At 46.9% G+C, this 21,363-nt stretch overlaps 1 protein-coding gene across 1 annotated transcript; it reads right to left on the reverse strand.

Annotated features, from left to right (window-relative positions):
* Positions 1-622: 622 nt before the first annotated feature.
* STMN1 (stathmin 1) lies at positions 623-4,418 on the reverse strand. The gene is made up of 5 exons (XM_083173263.1): positions 4,318-4,418; positions 3,413-3,460; positions 2,406-2,578; positions 1,073-1,264; positions 623-961 (listed from the first exon to the last, which is right to left on the reverse strand). Exons 2-5 carry the CDS (start codon positions 3,423-3,425, stop codon positions 902-904), a joined length of 438 nt encoding a protein of 145 aa, XP_083029389.1. The 5' UTR covers positions 3,426-3,460; positions 4,318-4,418; the 3' UTR covers positions 623-901.
* Between the last annotated feature and the right edge of the window lie 16,945 nt (positions 4,419-21,363).

The raw sequence follows: 21,363 nt of genomic DNA on the forward strand, positions 1-21,363 counted from the left end.
TTCCCGAGGACAGTTTGAGAACCCCTGGATCATGGCAATGTCGTCTACCTTGGGCTCCCAGCAAAATAATTGCAGACTGCAGCTAGTACAAACAGCTGCCCTTCTGATTCCATGATGTCCCAGATTACGGCGATCTGTAGATGGACTTGGCAGTACTTCGAATCTCCAGAAATTCATCTGTGTGGGTATTAATCTTTTAGCTATGCAACGCCGACACTATGGAGCCCACTTCGCTGCACAGTTGAGAATCCTACTCTAAAATCCGTTAAAGAGCCTCTACACTTGTTTACTGAAGCATTTCGGTAATTCCTTTAACACACTAGTCTGGCTATATTTTCCAGTCACATTTTAAGAGCTCCAGCCTCACTAAAATGTAATTCTTGACGTGTGTGATGAAACCTACAACCTGTGTCCATCATAGATCATTCTCATTATGCCATATCTAATCTGATGGAAGTGAAGGTGATCTAATTCTGCCAGATGCATACACACATATCCTGAAGCTGTGGCATGCATCACTGATAGGACAGAGTACTTCTGTAACATTCAGCAATTTAATGCCGTATTTGCCATGTGTTTCAAACACTAGTTTAAGTGAAGAATTTAGTCCCAATCGGGAAGGTTTCCAACAAAATGTTTTATTAAGTCAAACTATGACAAGTCATATGTAAGTGCAGTATGCAAGTCTGAGCACTGGTATAACAATACCTCACACCATAACTTTCCAGTACAATACAACGGTAACAGTAAGATGACTGGACTAGTGAAAGGCTTCTTCATTAACCAAGCAAACAGGGTGCAATATGCCTGTCTACATAATTACAGCTGAAAAGACATAAACAGGAGGGGAACACTGATGGGATTAGCTTTACACTGCTGGTGCAGTCTTCGCAGACAGTACTCAGTTCTCAGCTTCATCTTTGGATTCTTTTACTTTTCTCTTCTCATCGCATTTCTTCTCCTGAAATAAATTTATAGTAATTTAAAGTTTATTGGCCATTATACATCCTTTGTTTTATAAACTCCTGCTAAAGTAGTCAATAGCCAGACCTTACTATGAGATGCCCCTTACCAGTTTTTGCAATCGCTCCCGTTTTGCAGCCATCTGGGCCTCCCTGTTTTCTTTAATGGCTTCCATTTTAGAAGTGAGTTTCTCCTCAGCCATTTTGCTGAAGTTGTTGTTTTCCTCTTTAGCTTTCTGTAGAACCTCTTTCTCATGCTCTCTCTTCTCAGCAAGCTGCTTTAATATTTCAGCTTCATGTAACTGGTAAAGATATGAACCACACATTACCCCTCTGGGATTCATGCAATGATATATTAAAATTAAATCCTAAAGCAATCTATTTTGGTTTTAAAAACCCCCACGATATATAAATTGTCCCAAGCCATAAAGTAAAAATCATAATGGAAGTGACCCAGAGCTTATTGGTGGCATTTAATGAAGTCTAGAAAAAGTTCCTGAAAGCTATGATAAGCGGAATTTCCTTAGCTCACTATACCAAAACTAACATTAGTCCATGTTTTAATGGTATCTATGCTTGATCACAGATTGCTTAATTAGTACAAACCATTATGATTTGATCTGGCCCAAATGAAGGCTAGTCTTACTATCTCGATTACAGCAGAAGAGTAGTCAACTCTGCTCGACCGAGAATTTGCAGGCGGGATTCAATGTCCAAACTCCACGTTATGAGATGGGTGGGGGGTTTGAAAGTGAAGCAGATGTTGCCATAGTGTACTGGTTACACATGACTAGTTTAAGTATTTAGCAAGTAGTGGAGAAAGTGTTACTTTCTATATGCATCAAGTTTAGTCTTATGCTGGGTACACACCAGGGTGACAAGGGTCCGATCCCATCAATCTAGATCCAATTCCAACCGATTGGAGGTAGGTTGTGTGGCGATAGGGCCGTTTTCTGTCCTGGTGTGGGCAGATACCGAACCGATCCTGCGGGTCAGTCGTTATTCAGATCCTACCTGCAGCAGGTAGGATCTGAACAACCATACTCCCGGGTCGCCATCAGATCTGACCCACTCACGGTGCACATTGTGAGCAGGTCGTCCTGTATGTACCCCGCATTATTGATGGTCACCTATAGATTTATGATTCCAAGTCATGCATTCCATTGCTATACACTAATTTGTTATATGACTAGACGTTACATGAGAGCAATTGAATACTGTCTTTGTAGCTGTGCCCCAACACCACATTACATGCTCTACTGTAGAGAAATAAACCATGGCCACATTGCACAACAAGCAAACTTCTTATCACAAGTTGATAAATTATAACAAAGCACCAGTTTGACATGAAGTGTTGAAACCACCAAAAGTTGGAATAAAAAGGCAAAACAATCCAGGTAAAAATTTTACATAGACAGCCTGGCAAGTGGTACAAAGTCTCACCTTGCGCCTCTCTTCTGCAGCTTCCAATTTTTTCTGGATTTCTTCCAAAGACAATTCCTTTTTCTTGGGAGAGGCAATTGCGAGATCTGGAGTTGCATCAGTAGATGGGGGGCTCAGGATAAGCTCAAATGCCTGACCAGAGGCACGTTTTTCCAGCTCTTTTACTTTAATGTCTAAAAAAAAAAAAAAAAAAAAAAAGTCATAAGCCTTTTTTAAATAGTTTAAGGTTGTCCATTTGTAAACATTCCCCAATTGCAGGGAGGAATTTTAAGAAATTTAATTTTAAGTGGTGTGCAGAGTATTAATTTATCTATCGCACACCAATTACATCCCATACATGTAAATAAGCAAATCTCTACTGCACTAAAACTAGACAGTGACGTCTAGCAATGTCACCAAGGATTAGCTCACAAAACATTCTGCAGTAGTGGAAGGCTTTAGTACAGGACTGGGCAATTGTGGCCCTCCAGATGTTTATGAACTACACATCCCAGCATGCCTTGCATCAGTTTCAGCATGGCCACATAGCAAAACGAATACAAAGCATCCTGGGATGTGTAGTTCAACATCTGGAGGGCCGCAATTGCCCAGCCCTGCTTTAGTATGTTTAACAGGTAACCAGAACATATGTAACTGTAGAATATAGTCCATAGACAGCCAAGATTTCCCATGCTCAGTCACCACCACCATATTGAACAGCAAATACACACGCCAAACAGCCTGCTTAGCAGTAAAGAACAAAAAATAAATTTTACCCTTTGAGAGATGGGCAAAAAAATAAATAGATATTGTTAAACATAAGGTAAACATTACAGATGAGAAAAAAAAAAAAGTCAGTCAAAATAGGTGTGGAAATAGCTAAGGGTTAAGTAAATCTCCGACTGTTATGAACCTCAATAATCTTACTTTAACCATAAACTTATTGCAGTGCTCATAATAAAACCTATGCAATGGTGTATACATCCCCCCACCCCCAAAAAAATACATAAATATAATAATTTGCTTACCAGCGTCAGCCATGACTGAAAGTGCAAGTGATACCGGGTGTCAGGAAGCTGCAGAGAGAAACAAGTCACTAGTGAGGATGCACTGCAGTCGGTCAGGCAACTGCTAGACTGGGCCACGACCCCTCAGCGCTGGGCAGAGAGGCGGCCAGCACGGCGATCGATATCCCATGGCATGTCAGCGTTGCCGGCTGCCTGTCACGTGACAGAAGCGGGCGCGGCACCTGTCATCCACCACGAGGGTACCACAACACAAAGGAGCGAGCAGCACAGCCCACGTGAGCCACGGAGGGGAAGGGAGTCAGGACCGGGAGCGCAGCGGGCACCCCGGCTATACTGTGCAGGGCACACCCAGTGCAGCAGACACTGACGGGAGCCATTGTAAAGACGGAGAAGCTGATAGATACCCAGCGCCAACGAGGGGTGGGGCCAAGCCAGGGGCAGCCAATGCGCAGCGAGGCGGCGCCAGACACTACACCTGAACAAAGCTGGGAGCGCGCCTATTATACCAGCAACAGCGGCGGCTCCATGTCAGACATCACCCCGCTGCCGCTATCCCCAGCTCTATGTGCTCAGCAGCCGCTGCCAGTGTCTAAACAAGGGAGGGACGCTGCCCTACCCACCGTTACACCATGGCGCCACTATACTACACCCGCAATAATATAGCCGGTCCCCAACCAATACAGCCATATAGATAATGCAGCGCCGCACGTAAATGGCCGCTACACAGCCGCCCTCTCTCACTCACACCTGCGGGCAGCCGCCAGTTGTAACGCTAAATAAATTATCCCATAGCGCCAACACTAGCAGGCATACACCTCCTCCCTGCACCACCCTCATTGATTCCTTGCCGGGGGCATACACGCCTACAGCAGGGATAACGGCGCTGTGCCTCCCCGTGCCCTCACCTGTCTCCGCCGCTGCCGATGAATACCGCGCGTTCTCGCTGCAGCCCCGAACAAAAGCGCCCACCTCGTCACGTGACTCACAGAGCGCCCCCACTATTGGTCGAGACATCAGTCTTCGCCCCGCCTCCCCCAAACGGCGCGCGGGAGCTTCGGGGTTGGGGGGCACGAGATGTTGGTGAGCGCCGCGGCATGATGTTATGTTGCCCATGTGCGACTGCGTGTGCGATCACGCTATGGCTCCGTCTCAGTCGGTAACATGGTGGAACATACCGCCCCACAAATCCCCCCACGCCTTATTTTGTGCCAGTCTAAACTACCAAAGAGCTGTCACGTCCCATGACACTAGATGTGCCCATACACTGGAGAGATGTATCGTAGCAATTTGAAGGGACTAAGTAAAAACCGGACCCGGATAAGACACCGGAACGCCGGACCAGACATCAAACTCTGCATTCCGGAGCTTATAGTGTCTGGTCCGAGGGGTGTCCCATGCGGGTGGTGTCTTGTCCGGGGGGATGCCTGTGATTGCTCACACCAGGGACATGGGGAAGGGGAGATTACAGCCTCCCCGTGTGGTCTGGACCGTTCCAGTTTTTATTACACCCCCGGACCATGCGGTGAGGCTGTATTCTCCCCCCTCTCCTCTCCCAGGTGACAGGTGCGAGAGCAGCCCCATCAGATGGAGCACCCCCGGACAGGACACCCCCGGACCGGCTACTACAAGCTCCGGAATGCAGAGTTTGATGTCCAGTCCGGCATTCCGGTGTCTTATCCGATTCCGGATTTTACCCATACCCCAATTTGAATTACTTGCACGCAATTTGCTTGCAATGTGGGAGGAAACTTCTTGGGGGATAGGATATCGCATATGATACATTGTACATCCTATTACAGCTGAACGGGCTGCGACAAATCTTTGGACCTTATTCTGGTTGGTGCGGTAATGTCCGCGTGCGGTCGGTCCGCCGATGTTTTGTGTCTGCGCATGTGCAGAGGCGTCTCTGCGCATGTGCGAACGGGACGCACGTCCAAATTCCGCATGAAATGTGTACACTACGAACAGGGGGTGGAGAGGGGCGTGAAGGGCTATTTGGGCTCATTACCATATGTTTACACCCCGCGTTTCATGGGCGTTCCCATGAAAACGCTGGGCGTACGTATGGTAATGCGGTCGTGACGCACGTGTAGGGGGCGGACATATGACATTGCCGGATGTCAGCTGCCCGCCCAGATCCCTGCTTTTGCACGGAGAAATGCCCATGTGGTCTGAGGTTGCGGGAGCTGCCTGACCACTCGGTCCTGCATTCGATGATCTGCGACCATCGAATGATGGGGGAGGTTCCCTGAGATGGAGGAGGTGTATTCATGAGAAATACACTTGCGGTCCGTTCGGACAGCTTCTTACCGCAGTCGGACGGAGTGAACGATCCGTACGAAAGGCGGGGTTTAGGACGCACGGTCCTGGCCGCATATTCGGCTCCGTCCGCACAGACCAGAATAAGGCCCTTTGTGGCAGCAAGTGAGACCTGCGATTGAGATGCAATTGCACCAAAACCACCTGCGATGTGCCAGTTTTCATGAGATCTGTCGCAGCAATGTGTTGCAATCGCATGATAATTGGCCATAACGCACCAGTGTATGGGCACCTTTACTATAGCAAAACAACTGCTTTATATTCATTGGCGTTATCAATTACCTGCCTGTTGTTCCTAGTGTATTCATGAGCTGGGCCTGGGCTGGTACACCTGCTGCAGGTGTACTAGCCCAGCTAGGTGGCCCTTGCCAGGAGGTGCGTGCATGTGTAGTATAAACTTTACCTAGATATCACTCTAGGTAAAGTTTACTTCTGCGCATGTGTGCAGCTCCCGGCCAGGGCCACTGGGCGAACCATGAAAGGGCAATCCATTGCGACGACCCGCTCTGGTGCAGTGCGCACGTGCACACATGGCCACACAATTCGGCAGCACAGCAGACACATGACGTCACATGCACACCTGGCCGAGCGGCCAATCATACAACTGCGCTGCCGCTGACTGACAGACTGAGTAGACTAAGACCACCCAGTGCTGCCACATCATCGCTGAACCTGGCTGAAGAAGCCGCAGCGCAAACTGCAGTCAGTGAAAGACTAAGACGACGAGTGGTAGTAGTTGGCAGCAGGGGAAAAAAAATAATTGACATCAGGTGCCGTCCATCGATGGTATAAAACTATTCGACCCTCGCCTATTGATGCCCAAAACATCAAGCACTAGGTCCCGACCATCAATGTTTTGGGAACATCGATAGTTGATGGCCATCCCTTCTTGGTGGTATTTTTTTTTAAATACAAGCAACAATCAGAATTTCAACATGGTCAAAAGGTCAACATGGCAAAGGTCTATATGAAAAACGTAGACTTTCGTTTTTAATTTTTTTTTTTGAACTGACGTGTCGACATGAGGTATTTTATACCCTACCATCCACTAGGGAGTATATAGTAGTGTGCCGAGCGCAGTGAGGTACCATGCCCGAAGCATGGCGACCCATGTGAGTGGACGCGGTAAACTTAGACGGTGTCCATAACGACTAGTGGTCGACCTTTTGACTGTAGACATTGCAGATCTAATATACCGTAACCCAAAAATACGCCACATGACTGTCAGAGCCGGATTAAGGTCTAAATGGGCCTGGAGCTGAAAATGATCAAGGGCCTATTATGCGCAATAATAGGGGTTGTGGCCAGCACCTAATAATGTGGGGGGCGTGACCAGTGTTTTGGTTGGATGGTCAGCTCATGGGTATGTCTCTATTGTGTAAATACTTTCAACTAATTATATATGCCTGGAAAAGGCAAGGGGCTGGCATAAAAAAAAATGCAGGAAGAAGGATGCCAATATCCTAAGATACTTGCGGGGTGTGGCGGCACTCCAGTCATAAATACTGAAAGCCAAAAATTGGTAGACAACATTTCAGCACCGTTTATGTGGTCACCTAAGTTTACCACACCATATACCCCTTATAGAAATCATGCAACACAATAGTAACCCCCTTATACTGTAAAGCCCTGGCCCTCAGCTACAAAATGGGCCTATTCGGAGAGTGGGCCTGGAGCTGTAGCTCCATCAGGCCCATTGTTAATCCGGCCCTGCTGACTGTATATTGAGAGGCTCACGAAAAAATCCCAGCAAATGTACAAACACGCAGCATCCATCACATTCAGGGCTGGAATGGACATCTGGGGTGAAATGTAATTGGATGAGAGAATCAGAAAGTGAGAGATTTGGTAAGAAATCTCCAGGTTTTTTTAAAGTGGCAATAATTTACACTGCAAAACCAGTCTGATTTTGTAGTGTAAATGATTGCTGCGGTACTTATATGTTAGTTGGGCGCCCACTAAGCTATTTGCTTAGTTTTCCATGTCCCCATGCCACGCTTCGGGCTCAGTGGCTCGCTGCGCTCGCCACACTATAAAATCAACTCCATGCCGACATGGATAGTGGGGGTATGAGCCTACTAACTATAGTGGGCGCCCAACTAACATATAAGTATCATTGCTGCTTTAAAAAAACCTGAATATTCTTAGCAAATCTCTCACTTTGTGATTCTCTCATCCTATTACATTTCACCTTTGGTACCTCTTGTAAATGCCAGATTTATTGATGGCCAGGTGATCAGGTCCGAGCACAGAAATAGCTGGGATGCCATGCTCAGCACAACTTTCCAGCTATCTATAGGGCCAGATGGACTAATCTTCAAAAAGTTATATCCTGTAGTGGAGAGTGATAAACAACCAGCCATCCAGCTCCTAAGTCACTTTTCAAACCCAGCCTTTAACATGCGCAGTATCAGCTGATTGGTTGTTTACCACTCTCTGCTTTAAGCTTAGTGCATCTGGCCCTATGTGTTTACCACTCATCCAATGTGTGTGTATTGTAGTAAGATGGGGGCATGCCACAAGGCCAGACCCCCTGACTCGTGGCACACCTCCGTTACCAGTGGGCGTGTCCCCTATAATGTATGCACAGATGCACACTAAAAGCTAGGTCTGGAAAGAAACTTCAGTTTATCCCTGATCACAGCGGGAATGTGCTCTGCTCGCAGGTGTCACCTATCCAGGGGATAACACCAAAATGTCATCACCACCACAGTGACAGGAGTTGGGTGCTGCAGTCAATGTGACGTTAGCCTGCAGCACTAGGCTGCTGTCACTGAGGAGGAGCCAGCATGGCAACCAGAGTCACCAGGGTAGGGTGGCAATTGGTGCAGTCATCATCGATGGTTACCATTGGTGGTGATACCGCAACCAGCTATCGATAGTCAGAAGCTAGGTGATGGATAAATAGAATGTGGGCCAATCAGAACGTGGGGGCGGGACTTCAGGGTTGTCGGTTCTGCTGTGCCATCGATGTAGGGAAACCATCTGGTTCTCCCACATCAATGGCAATTGTATTCAACATAGGCCATAAACTATTGATGATTTCAAATTATCAATGGTCGATAACCATCCCTAACCAGGGGCAGTCCAGCAATAACACATCCCCAGAGTGATGTCATTGGGGGAGTAAAAATACACTATATGGACAAATAGAATTCGGACATCTGACCATTACACCATCACTGAATGTAAAACATTGTATTCAAATATATATACTTTAATATGGTGTCGGCCCCCTTTTTGCAGCTATAACAGCTTCCACTCTTCTTGGAAGGCTTTCCACAAGAATTTGGAGTATTTCTGTGGGAATTTGTGCCCATTCTGAGAAGGCTTTCAATCTTGCAATCTCTGTTTCAGTTTATCCCAAAGGTGTTTGCTGGGGATGATGTGAGGACTCTGTGCGGGCCAACTTTTAGCAGAAATCTAGAAAATTCTGAAGGGTTCACAAACTGTAAAACACCACTGTTCCCTAACATATATGCTGAGATCTGTAAAAAAACAAGAGGTGTGCCAGTGCTGGCTGAACCAATATGTAGACCAGACGGTTTCTCAGTTTAAAAAGACAATTTAATGTTTACATATATAAAACAATGCATTAGACCAGGGGTGGCCAACTGGTCAGAGGTAAAGAGCCGAAAAATATCAGTCGTCAAGCCAAAGAGCCAACATCATGGGCGTGATCGGGGGAGTGGTCAGGGGCGTGGTCATATGACACAAGGAGAGTGGCCACATGACAAAACTTTATGCCCCCAGTGCCAGATATGCCCCCCACAGTGCCAAACATCACATGCCCCTCACAGTGCCAAACATCACATGCCCCCCACAGTGCCAAACATCACATGCCCCCCACAGTGCCAAACATCACATGCCCCCCACAGTGCCAAACATCACATGCCCCCCACAGTGCCAAACATCACATGCCCCTCAAAGTGCCAAACATCATATGCCCCCCACAGTGCCAAACATCACATGCCCCTCAAAGTGCCCAACATATGCCCCCCACAGTGCCAAACGTCATATGACCCCACAGTTAGGAAGCTGGGCCCTCCAGCACAGGTGTTGCCCACAGTGCAACACCTATGCTGGAGGGCCCAGCTTCCTAACTAAAGGGTTCACCTAGAGGGCCCGGAGGGCCCAACAAACAAATGAGCCACGGGCCAAGAGGGCCCGACTAATGCGCACACAGGCCAGAAGGGCCTGAATTTGCCCTCGGGCCTAGTGCCCGACACCCGGTGGTCTAGGGTGGATGGAGGGTAGGAGGCCAAAGGCCCCTACCTGGTGTTGGGAGAGGCCGCTGGGGGGAGCTTCGTCAGCTCTTTTGCTTCCCACCCCCGCTGGCCTCTCCGGGAGCCATCTTCTTTTTTCTTGCAGAAGGCGCCGGAGATCTTCTGTCTTGATCCCGGCGTCTTCTGCGGCGCCGGAACTCTTCTCCCCGCCGCCGTCTTCTGCGCCATCCTCCGGCGGCTTCTCGCGTCTTCAGGAGCGCTCCTGCGCTCCGCCGGCGTGGAGAAGACTTTTCGCCCTCCCGCTGGCATCTGATGTCAGACGCCGGGGGCAGGGCGGAAACGGCGCGGCGAGCGCTGATTGGCTCGCCGCGGTCGTTTCCTAATGGCCGCCAATGCATCGTTTTGAATTTGGCAGCCGAATAGGCGCCAAATTCAAAACCCCGCGGGTTGGCCACCGCTGCATTAGACATTTAAACATAAAATCATATATATATGCTAAAGAAAAATAGGATAACGCAGATGTAATGATCATATGTTGTAGAGCTCCATATAGAATGGCTTTTTTGTCAAATGATAAATGATTATAAGGTGATGTGTATTACCATCCGATGTTTCCTGGTATTCACTGTGATGGTAGAGTCCCAAAAAGTTCCCTTAATAGGGTTCCATTTTCTCCCTATTAGGCGTCTTCTCCTTGTGTTGGAAATTAGGAATAGTGCAGGTATCCCATAATGTGGTTGTAATCTAAAAGAATCAGGAGATTGTGGACGTCAGTGTGAGGTGGGACATCACTTGATAATGCGGATGGGTATGCAGTCATTCAAACAGCTCAACGGATGTTCTCTTTCCGGCTTCCTCAGGAGCATGTGCTGAGATCTGTGTCTTAACCGTGTATTATACAATCCTCCCCTCTTTTTCCCCATCTGCTATCACATACCGTGACACTGAGAGGGGGGGTTAGGGGTAGCAGCTACTAATTCTTTGTGCAGGTGGCCCTGCACAATTTCCCCCTCTTACATATCAAGGGTAGCAGCCTTTTTTGTGTGTTGGGCTCCAAAAGGTATTGGGAATCTTCTGCATCATGGACACAGTCTACTGGAAACTGCTTATTACCGGCAATGCAGTGGTCAGGCTACAATGTTATCACACCTTCCCTTCTAACATTGGGCTTATTCAGACCTGATCCTAAAGCACATTTTTTAGCAAATGAACAAAACCATGTGCACTGCAGTTAGGGAAATTGTAGTATGTAAAACAACTAAAACTAAAGGCTAATCATTAATCGGGAATAATTTAATGATCAAACAAATATAATAAGTTTAAAAAGCACACACTGATAAAACATGTTTACTGGATGCTCCCAATGGTAATCTGATATTACTCAAATGAACAGACTAGAGAAGAAAAATTGGTACTTGTGAGTTATCTGGGCGTCCGATTTTTTGATTGTATGCCTTAAGTTAAGGCATACAATCAGATGCGATGCGATGCGATATCGCATCGCATCGCATCGCATGCGACCATCGGATGCGATGACCCGATTTTTCCATAGGAATCAATGTTAAAATGGACTGAGTCCATTTTAACATGGAATTCAATGGGAAAAAGGGGTCCTTTTCATACCCCTACTATCCAAGTGGGCATGGAGTTGGATATAAACCTGTGGCGAGCGTAGCGAGCCACCGAGCCCGAAGCGTGGCGAGCGAAGCGAGCCCCGCGAGGGGACGGTATTCCGTGTCCCCTCGCGGGGCTCGCTACGCTCGCCACGCTTCGGGCTCGGTGGCTCACTACGCTCGCCACAGGTTTATATCCAACTCCATGCCCACTTGGATAGTAGGGGTATGAAAAGGACCCCTTTTTCCCATTGAATTCCATGTTAAAATGGACTCAGTCCATTTTAACATTGATTCCTATGGAAAAATCGGGTCATCGCATCGCATCCGATGGTCGCATGCGATGCGATGCGATGTCCCGATCCGACCCGATTTAAAAATCGGACGCCCGGACAACTCACAAGTACCGAAAAATTGGTACTTGTGTATTATCATGCTGCCCCCAATACTGATCGCGCAATGTTTTCATCGCATCGCATCGTATGCCCTGCACCCGATGGCATGCAAAGCGATGCGACGCGATTTTAGCCCCCTATTCGATAAAAAATTGTATAAGCACCCAAATGGGTGCTTTTAAGCACCCTAATGGGTGCTTACAATGTTAAATGCACCCCCACGCCACCCCCCACTATAAACGCGAACTCGAAGCGTGGCGAGCGCAGCGGTATGCGTCCTACGACCTTTTCATACCCCCACTATCCACGTGGGTGTGGAGTTGATTTTATAAAGTGTGGCGAGCGCGAAGCGTGGCGAGCAGACGCGGATACCTTCACAGGTATCCGCGTCCCCTTGCGGGCTTCACAGGTATCCGTGTCCCCTCGCGGGTCTCGCCACGCTTCGGGCTCGCTGCGCTCGCCACACTTTATAAAGTCAACTCCGCGCCGACGTGGATAGTGGGGGTATGAAAAGGTCGTAGGACGCGTACCGTCGCTCGCCACGCTTCAGGTTCACGTTTATAGTGGGGGGGTGGCGTGGGGGTGCATTTAACATTGTAAGCACCCATTAGGGTGCATTTAACATTGTAAGCACCCATTAGGGTGCTTATACAATTTTTAATCGCATCGCATTGTATGGCATTGTATGCCATATACAATGTCATACAGTTTTAAAATTGTATGACATTGTACAACATCGCGGGATATCGCGTCACATCGCATACCAAAGCATGGCTTTTGGTATGCGATGCGATGGGCGCCGTGATAATACACAAATACCGAAAAATTATGTATACAAATATATAACCATATATATCTATATAAATATAAGAGAGTGCCAAAGAACTAATTGGTAAACAATCTTCAAAGTTTTATGATATATAAAAATATTTGGTACTTGTTTCCTAGCACGGTGCCCATCTTATGCCATCGCATACCACTAATTAAGGTATGCGATGAGACCCGATTTTCGGGTCCTAAGAGCCACACTGGACATTTTAATATTGCGTCTCATCGATTTGTAATTGTACAGGCAACCTGATGGGTGATTACTATGTTAAATGCACCCCCATTGTTAACACCACCCCCATTATCAACGCCAACCCAAAGCGTGGCAAGCGCAGCGAGGGGCGGCAGTATGCGTCCTCCGACCTTTTCATACCCCCACTATCCGGCGTGGAGATGCTGCGCTCGCCACACTATATAAAATCAAATCCACGCCGACGTGGATAGTATGAAAAGGTCGGAGGACGCGTACCGCCGCCCCACGCGGGCTCGCTGCGCTCGCCACGCTTCGGTTTGCCGTTCATAGTGGGGGTGGCATTAACAATGGGGGTGCATATAACATTGTAATCAGCCATCAGGGTGCCTGTACAATTAAAATATCGTTTTGATTGCATTGATCGCATTGATCGCATCGCATCGATGCGATCAAAACAATGGCATAAGATGAAAATCTTGGGCACTGTTCTAGGAAACAAGTGCCAAATATTTTAATCTCAGGAAATCGGGTTTAAAGCTTGAGTTAAGACTCAATTTCCCTACTACTGGTGTAAGGCTCACTCGTCGATAGTTGCTTATCTCTTCCTTGCTTCCACTTTTTTGCAGTGGGACTACATTCGCTGTTTTCCAGTCCTCTGGGATTACTCCAGTAGCTAGTGACTGGTTGAATAGTTCTGTTAATGGTTTTAACAGCTCCTCTTTAAGCTCTTTTAGGGCCTTATTCTGGTCCGGTCGGCCAAACGTACGTACGGTCCGTATCACCGTACGTTTCCCATACGCGGACGGTGAGCGTAAGTCCGCCCACAAAACATCCGCATACGGATGGTCACAAACACCGACAAAGGGGAGTGGCGTACACTTGTGCGTACGTCACCGCACACGGACGGATCTCCTCTTAGACACCGATAACTGGCCTACAACAGAGCGTACGCCACCGTTTACGGATGTCTCTCGGCCGTTTTCCCACCGACATCTTGCGGCTATCTGAGCGTACGCCACTGTGCACGGACGGGTCTCGCCTGTTTTCAATAGAAAACTCAGCGTATGTCACCGATCGCGAGAGTGAGCGTACGTCCGTGCACGCTGGCATACCCTTCACATATATGGCCCTGCTAATCTAGCCTTTCAACTATGATTAAGGCAATTAAAAGAATGATTGTTTTCTATTACCTCAAATGTCTACCTTAATGAACAGCCTAATAAAAATACATTTTAACCCTCCTTACATGTATATTTATTATGTTCTAATGTTGCATTTTAATCACTATCTATGTGTCTATTTAGCATAAACAGTGCTATTTTTGTAGGAAAATAGGTTCAGGAACTGTGGGCGGGGGCAGAAAGTGGGCGGAGATGTGTGAGGAGCTACAAAAGGGGCGGGGCATTACATAAAAAAAACGGAGAGAGAAAAAAAAAGAAAACCATAATTCCTCACTCCATCACGCTTATTATACATATGCCCCACACTGTAACGCTTATTATACATATGCCCCACACTGTAACGCTTATTATACATTTGCCACTCACAGAGATGCCCGTTATACATTTGCCACTCACAGAGATGCCCGTTATACATGTGCCACTAACAGAGATGCCCGTTATACATTTGCCACTCACAGAGATGCCCGTTATACATTTGCCACTCACAGAGATGCCCGTTATACATTTGCCACTCACAGAGATACCCGTTATACATTTGCCACTCACAGAGATGCCCGTTATACATATGCCCCACACCGTCAAGCCCATTATACATATGCCCCACGCCGTGATGCCCATTATACATATGCCCCACGCCGTGATGCCCATTATACATATGCCCCACACCGTGATGCCCATTATACATATGCCCCACACCGTGATGCCCATTATACATATGCCCTGCTCCATAACAGTTATTATACATATGCCACACACAGAGATGCCCATTATACATATGCCCCACACCGTGATGCCCATTATACATATTCCCCACACCGTGATGCCCATTATACATATGCCCCACACCGTGATGCCCATTATACATATGCCCTGCTCCGTAACAGTTATTATACATATGCCACACACAGAGATGCCCATTATACATATGCCCCACACCGTGATGCCCATTATACATATTCCCCACACCGTGATGCCCATTATACATATGACCCACACCGTGATGCCCATTATACATATGCCCCACACCGTGATGCCCATTATACATATGCCCCGCTCCGTAACAGTTATTATACATATGCCACACACAGAGATGCCCATTATACATATGCCACACAGAGATGCCCATTATACATATGCCACACACAGAGATGCCCGTTATACATATGCCACACACAGATGCCCGTTATACATATGCCACACACAGATGCCCATTATTCATAAGGCCCACACAGATATGCCCATGTAGCCCACACAGATATGCCCAAACATATGGCCCACACCAAGATGTTTCAAACAGCAACAGCAGTGTTAAAGATAACATTGCATCAATCAGTGAAGTTCAGTAAATTACTGTACCAGGCAATTGAGGCTGCCGCTCGGCTTGAGGGATCACATGGGGCTGGAGAGTAAGCTCCCGCAGGCAGGCAGGCGGAGGGAAAGTGGATCCTGGGGGCACTTCAGACAGGCGGGCGGGCGAGCGGAGCAAGAGAGGCTGGCGGGCTCCCGGCGGGAGAGAGCAACAAGCAAGGCGGGCGCCGGGCGGGAGAGAGCAACGAGAGGCGGGCGCGACAGCGTGTCTCGGCGGGTGGAGGGCGCAGGAGTCACCATGGACGCACACTAACACTGACGTCAGGCGCATCCATGGAGTAGGAGGCCAAGGGGCGGTGGCAGGAAGTACATCTTCCTTGCCACTGCGGAAACAGAGATTATCATTGTAGATAATCTCTGTGGTGCGTGCAGCCTGCGCCCGGCGTTGAACTTCCGGAACGCCGTTCCTGGTGAGGTCATTTTTCAAGTGAACTTCAGGAACGGCGTTCCGGACCGTTCCGCCACAAAAATAGCCCTGAGCATAAACAAAAAAAAACAATGTTTGTGTTAGAGTGAAAAAGTTGACACATGTCGACTTCTGTAGATTGAGTGTCCTGCTGTTTAAAGTATATACAAGTATATACAAACACTTACTGAATGTGTGTAGATGGTTATAACCTAACTACCTTGGCATATATAAGCAGGTGTTAAAAGGAATCTTACCTAAAACTAAACCAACCTTTATATGTAGAGAAGTGAAGAAAGATATGCTTCCAATGTGTTTGTGGGCTGTGTGTGGGTTGCAGGTAGTGAAATCATGATCTTCACTTAATAGGCTGCACCATTGCTTATTACATTCAGGTGTCTGAGTTTGAGTAGTAATCATCGTTAATAAGCAGACCCAGGCGTCCACTCTTATACGGTATCTCTAGGGGAGGTATCGTTGGCGTCCGCCTGTTTTCTGTCCTGATGGAGCGGTTGTAGCACCGTACATTTTTGGTGCACACCCCCATTTACGCCCAGTTTTCCTCATTATTTCGGCCGCTCCCCTCAACACACCCCTATGCCGCCCACAATGACCGTGCTCTTGCGGACAGGTTTTTTCGCACGGAAAGATCCGTCAGTGAGCGTTGTGAAGTCACCGCGCCTGCGCATTGCGAAAGGTACGCATGCGCAGAACAAAAAACGCACGCACCAAGCAGAATAAGGCCCTTAGTATCCTTGGATGTATCCCATCTGGCCCCATTGATTTATCCACTTTTAGTTTTGAGAGTTCTGTGAGGACTTTCTCCTCTGTAAATGTACTTGTCTCTCCTTCAGTTTTCTGGCTATACTTGCAACTTAACTGTGGCCCCTTCCCCTCTCTTTCAGCAGTGAATACTGAGCAGAAATAATTATTAATATTATCTGCCATTACATTGTCCCCCTCAAGAAGACTTACACTCTCTGTCTTTAGCCTTATTACTCCACTTTTTGTTTTTCTCCTTTCACTTATATACCTAAAAAAAGTCGTCGCCCCCCCCCCCCCCCTCTTTACCCACTGACTGGGCCATTTTCTCCTCAGCATGTGCTTTTGCACATCTTATTACCTTCTTATCCTCCTTCTGCCTTTCAAGATACACCACTTTGTCCTCATTATTCTCCGTCTGCTTAAATTTCTTTAAGGCCAACTTTTTTGCTTTCACAATACTTGCTACTTCTTTCGCAAACCACACTGGCTTGTGTATTGTGTAAACAAAAAAGTGTATTACATAGCAGTTTTTGAAGGAGGGAGACCAATTCTCCTCTTCAACTATGAGCACTATATACCGATTAAAAATCACATTAATTGTTCCTCTACCTATGTTGTTTATTTAATTTCCTGTGGTGTTCAGTACATTGGATGTACAACACGTACGCTAAACGTGAGGTTCTTGGTACACAGGAGAAATGTAATGAAAGAAGTTAGATCACAAAGTCTCTCCCGACATATAAAGTTCAAACATCAGGGCCAAATTAATAATCTTAAGGCCCATACACACTAGAAGATTTTCATTTCAAAAGACTTTGGCAAAATCTTTGATAGATATATCTTTCACCAAAGTAGTGCGTACACACTGAGCTATTTTCCCAAAGAGCAAAAGATTTTCAGGAGTCGAAAGACTTTGCTGAAAATCTTTCATTAAAAGGCGATTTACATAATGGGCTGGGTTTGAATTCGAAAGGCGGGAGCAGAGGCCATTATATTTAGTGCATCTCTGTTCTTGGGGCCTGATTCAGAACTAATGTAAACCCCACCCTATGCTGCTAGCTAGGGCTTTCTTGATCTTTGCCAGGGGTTACATGCTCTTTGCAAGGGGTTTCATGCTCTTTGCCAGGGGAAGTTACTCTGTGCACTGCACTCCGTGGTAAAGGAGACAGCCAGGGAATAGCAGTGGTAAACCCAGATGTCTCAGAACAAGTCTATCTGTCCGTGGCGCGGCTATTTGAAATGATGTGCCGGCTCGTGACTCACAAGCTAATCGAAGCTCGCGGTGTGGCATCGCCTGATTGGTTGCCTGGCCGCTAGTCCGATTGGCTCAGGAGTCGCGAACCGGAGTGTCATTTGAAATAGCCGTGCCACAGATGGATGGACCTGCTCTGAGACAGCCGGGTATATATTACTGACTAATAAATTGAGTAAATAATCATTGGTGGGTAGTGGTGCCAGTGATATATACATTGCTGGCACGTGCCAGCGATCTATATATTACTGGCTTATGATACGCATTGGAGCCCAGTGGTGCCAGTAATATATAAATTGCTGGCACATGCCAGCAACATATATATTACTGGTTTAAGGATCTCATTGGTGCCCAGTGGTGCCAGTAATATATACATTGCTGGCACATGCCAGCAATGTATATATTACTGGTTTAAGGATCTCATTGGTGCCCAGTGGTGCCAGTAATATATACATTGCTGGCACATGCCAGCAATGTATATATTACTGCCTTATGATACGCATTGGTGCCCAGTGGTGCCAGTAATATATGCATTGCTGGCACATGCCAGCAATGCATATATTACTTGTTTAAGGATCTCATTGGTGCCCAGTGGTTCCAGTAATATATACATTGCTGGCACATGCCAGCAATGCATATATTACTAGTTTAAGGATCTCATTGGTGCCAGTATTATATACATTGCTGGCACATGCCAGCAATGCATATATTACTTGTTTAAGGATCTCATTGGTGCCCAGTGGTTCCAGTAATATATACATTGCTGGCACATGCCAGCAATGCATATATTACTGGTTTAAGGATCTCATTGGTGCCCAGTGGTGCCAGTAATATATACATTGCTGGCACATGCCAGCAATACATATATTACTGGCTTAACAGGGAAAACATTGGTGGACAGTGGTGCTCCGTGTGGAGCAGAACAGAGGAAGGCAGAGGGAGCAGGGTGTAGGGGGGCGGGGCGTCAGCATGTTGGTCTGGCCGGGCGGCAGAGCTCAAGGCTGGGACCCGGCAGGAGGACAAGTGCGGCGGACGGCGGGGGAACGAGGCTCTGCCGCATCCAGCCGCAGCAGCAGTGTGAGCGGGCAGCGCGGACCAATCCTGCAGGTAAGTATGACAGGCGAGGGGCGGGCGGGGATTCAGCGGGGCGGTCCGCCGGGCTGAAAGTGGTTAATCTTTCAGCCCGGCCGGCGTACACGCATGGCGATGATGGATGAAAAACCATCCATCATCGCCACATCTGCTGGTAAAACCAGCAGATGAACCACTTAACTAGCGATGATGCGGGAGCGCGCATCATCGCTAGTCGGCAATCTCTGGGGCATACATACTGGGCGATTTTCAGTCGAAAATCGCTCAAAACGGCTGTTTTGACCGATTTTCAGCTGAAAATCGTCAAGTGTGTATGGGCCTTTAGTATACAGGGCATTGAGTCTGTTAACCCCCCCCCCTTTTCTGGCAGGATTAAATGAGTATATAGAATTTAAGAATGAATAATGTACATATGATCAGTGATAATAATGGTTATATTCTCTACATTTTTCCTTTCTCTTTCCCTACCTTTTTACCTCCTCCTCTTTCCAATTTGTATAGGTTGGCTTTTTGTGACCTTATTATAATTCTATAACTCTAAATTTGCATGTATATATTGATGCTGTGCATTCATATATGTATGTACAGTATGTATGCATGTATGTATGTATGTGTATGTATATATACATTTACACAAGATTATGAATTATGAGTTACAACATAATTTAATATTATAAAAAAAAAATATATATATATATATATATATATATATATATATATATTATTATATATTTATATATTATTATTATTATAGTAGCACAGGATTGATGGACCGGCACTCAATTTCATATAGAAATACACAGGCATGGCCCAACAGCCGTTTCAACTGCTCAACACAGTTTTCCTCAATGGCTAACCTGAATAACACGTAACTGGCACTAAATATGTGCAAGGCCATGATTTAAATTCTGTGTCTGATATAGTGTCGACACAGGAAGAGTTGGTCAATCGCACAGGACCCTCATTGCTATTTGAGAAAAACAGAGCGGACCCCCCTAAATTAATTTAACTAGGTATGCTCCTTAACGTTGGAACTCTATGGGAGGTGTGCTACCACTGGACACAATATGAGATATACAAATGACAAGAAGAGGAAAAAGTATGTCGCGGTGTGGTGCACCATTTATTGACTCTCACGAATAAAAGTTAACTTTTATTGATATTGTTTAAAACTAGCGAAATATAAAAACACACAAGACAGAACAACATGAATGTGGTGTGTTTAAAAAAACTGCGGCTCACTCACTCAAAATCTAAAACGTAAGACTGTATACGAATACACTGTTAACAGGAAATTCCCGTCGACACTTATTATATTAAATCAATCGGATTAATATCCTATATATTGGTGTCCGAATCGGGTTTCACTTCCAGTGTAGGGGTGCACAATAGCTGTATGGACTATCCTGACATGTGGTAGGTTTAGTATAACCTGTTATCAAGATTGGTCAGTTAAGGCCCCCATACACTAGGGCGACTTGTCCTTAGGACAAGTCGCCCCCGACTTCCCCCTGAGCTTCCCCGGCTGCTCCCCGGGGGAGCTTGATTAGATTGGCACTTGATGTGCAATTTTTTACATGTGATAAATCGTCTCGATGGGGGGAGCAGGGGGGGCTGGGGACGCTGCGGGGGACACAGGCGGCATAGAGCCGGGAGCTGTCAGTGCTAGAAAAAAAAGCCTATACAATGAATGGGCAGCCTGTGATTGGCTGAGCGCTCTCTCAGCCAATTGCTGACTGGCTGAGAGAGCGCTCAGCCAATCACAGGCCGCCCATTCATTGTATGGGCTTTTTTTTTTTATTCAGTACTGACAGCTCCCGCCGGCTCCCCCTGCCCGGCTCTATGCCGCCTGTGTCCCCTGCAGCGTCCCCAGCCTCCCCCTGCTCCCTCTACCGCCACGCCACCCCACTAGGTCCCAAGTCGGGTGGTCGGACGTGCAGCAGGTCCGACCACCCGACGCAGATCCGATGCGCACGGGACCGCGCATCGGATCTGAGGGGACATCAAAACTAGCCGATTTTGGTCCGATTTCGGCCAGATCCGACTGATCTGGCTGAAATCTGACCAAAATCGGCTAGTGTATGGGGGCCTTTAGATCATAGTCATTGTACCTCTCACTGCATCATAATCTGATATTTATGGTGAGTGTATAGTGTCGACCTATGTCGACAATTCTGTGTAGATGTTTCTTTTACACGTGAAAAAATCTTGTGAAGTAGGGACAAACTCGGGTAGCCTATATCCAATAGGTCAGCCTGATTGTCTTATCGCCAGGTAAAAATAATCACACTAAATTGTGCTACAACAGTAAGG

This window comes from Crinia signifera, chromosome 2 (genome assembly GCF_055691185.1).
Source record: "Crinia signifera chromosome 2, ASM5569118v1, whole genome shotgun sequence".
NCBI lineage: Eukaryota > Metazoa > Chordata > Amphibia > Anura > Myobatrachidae > Crinia > Crinia signifera.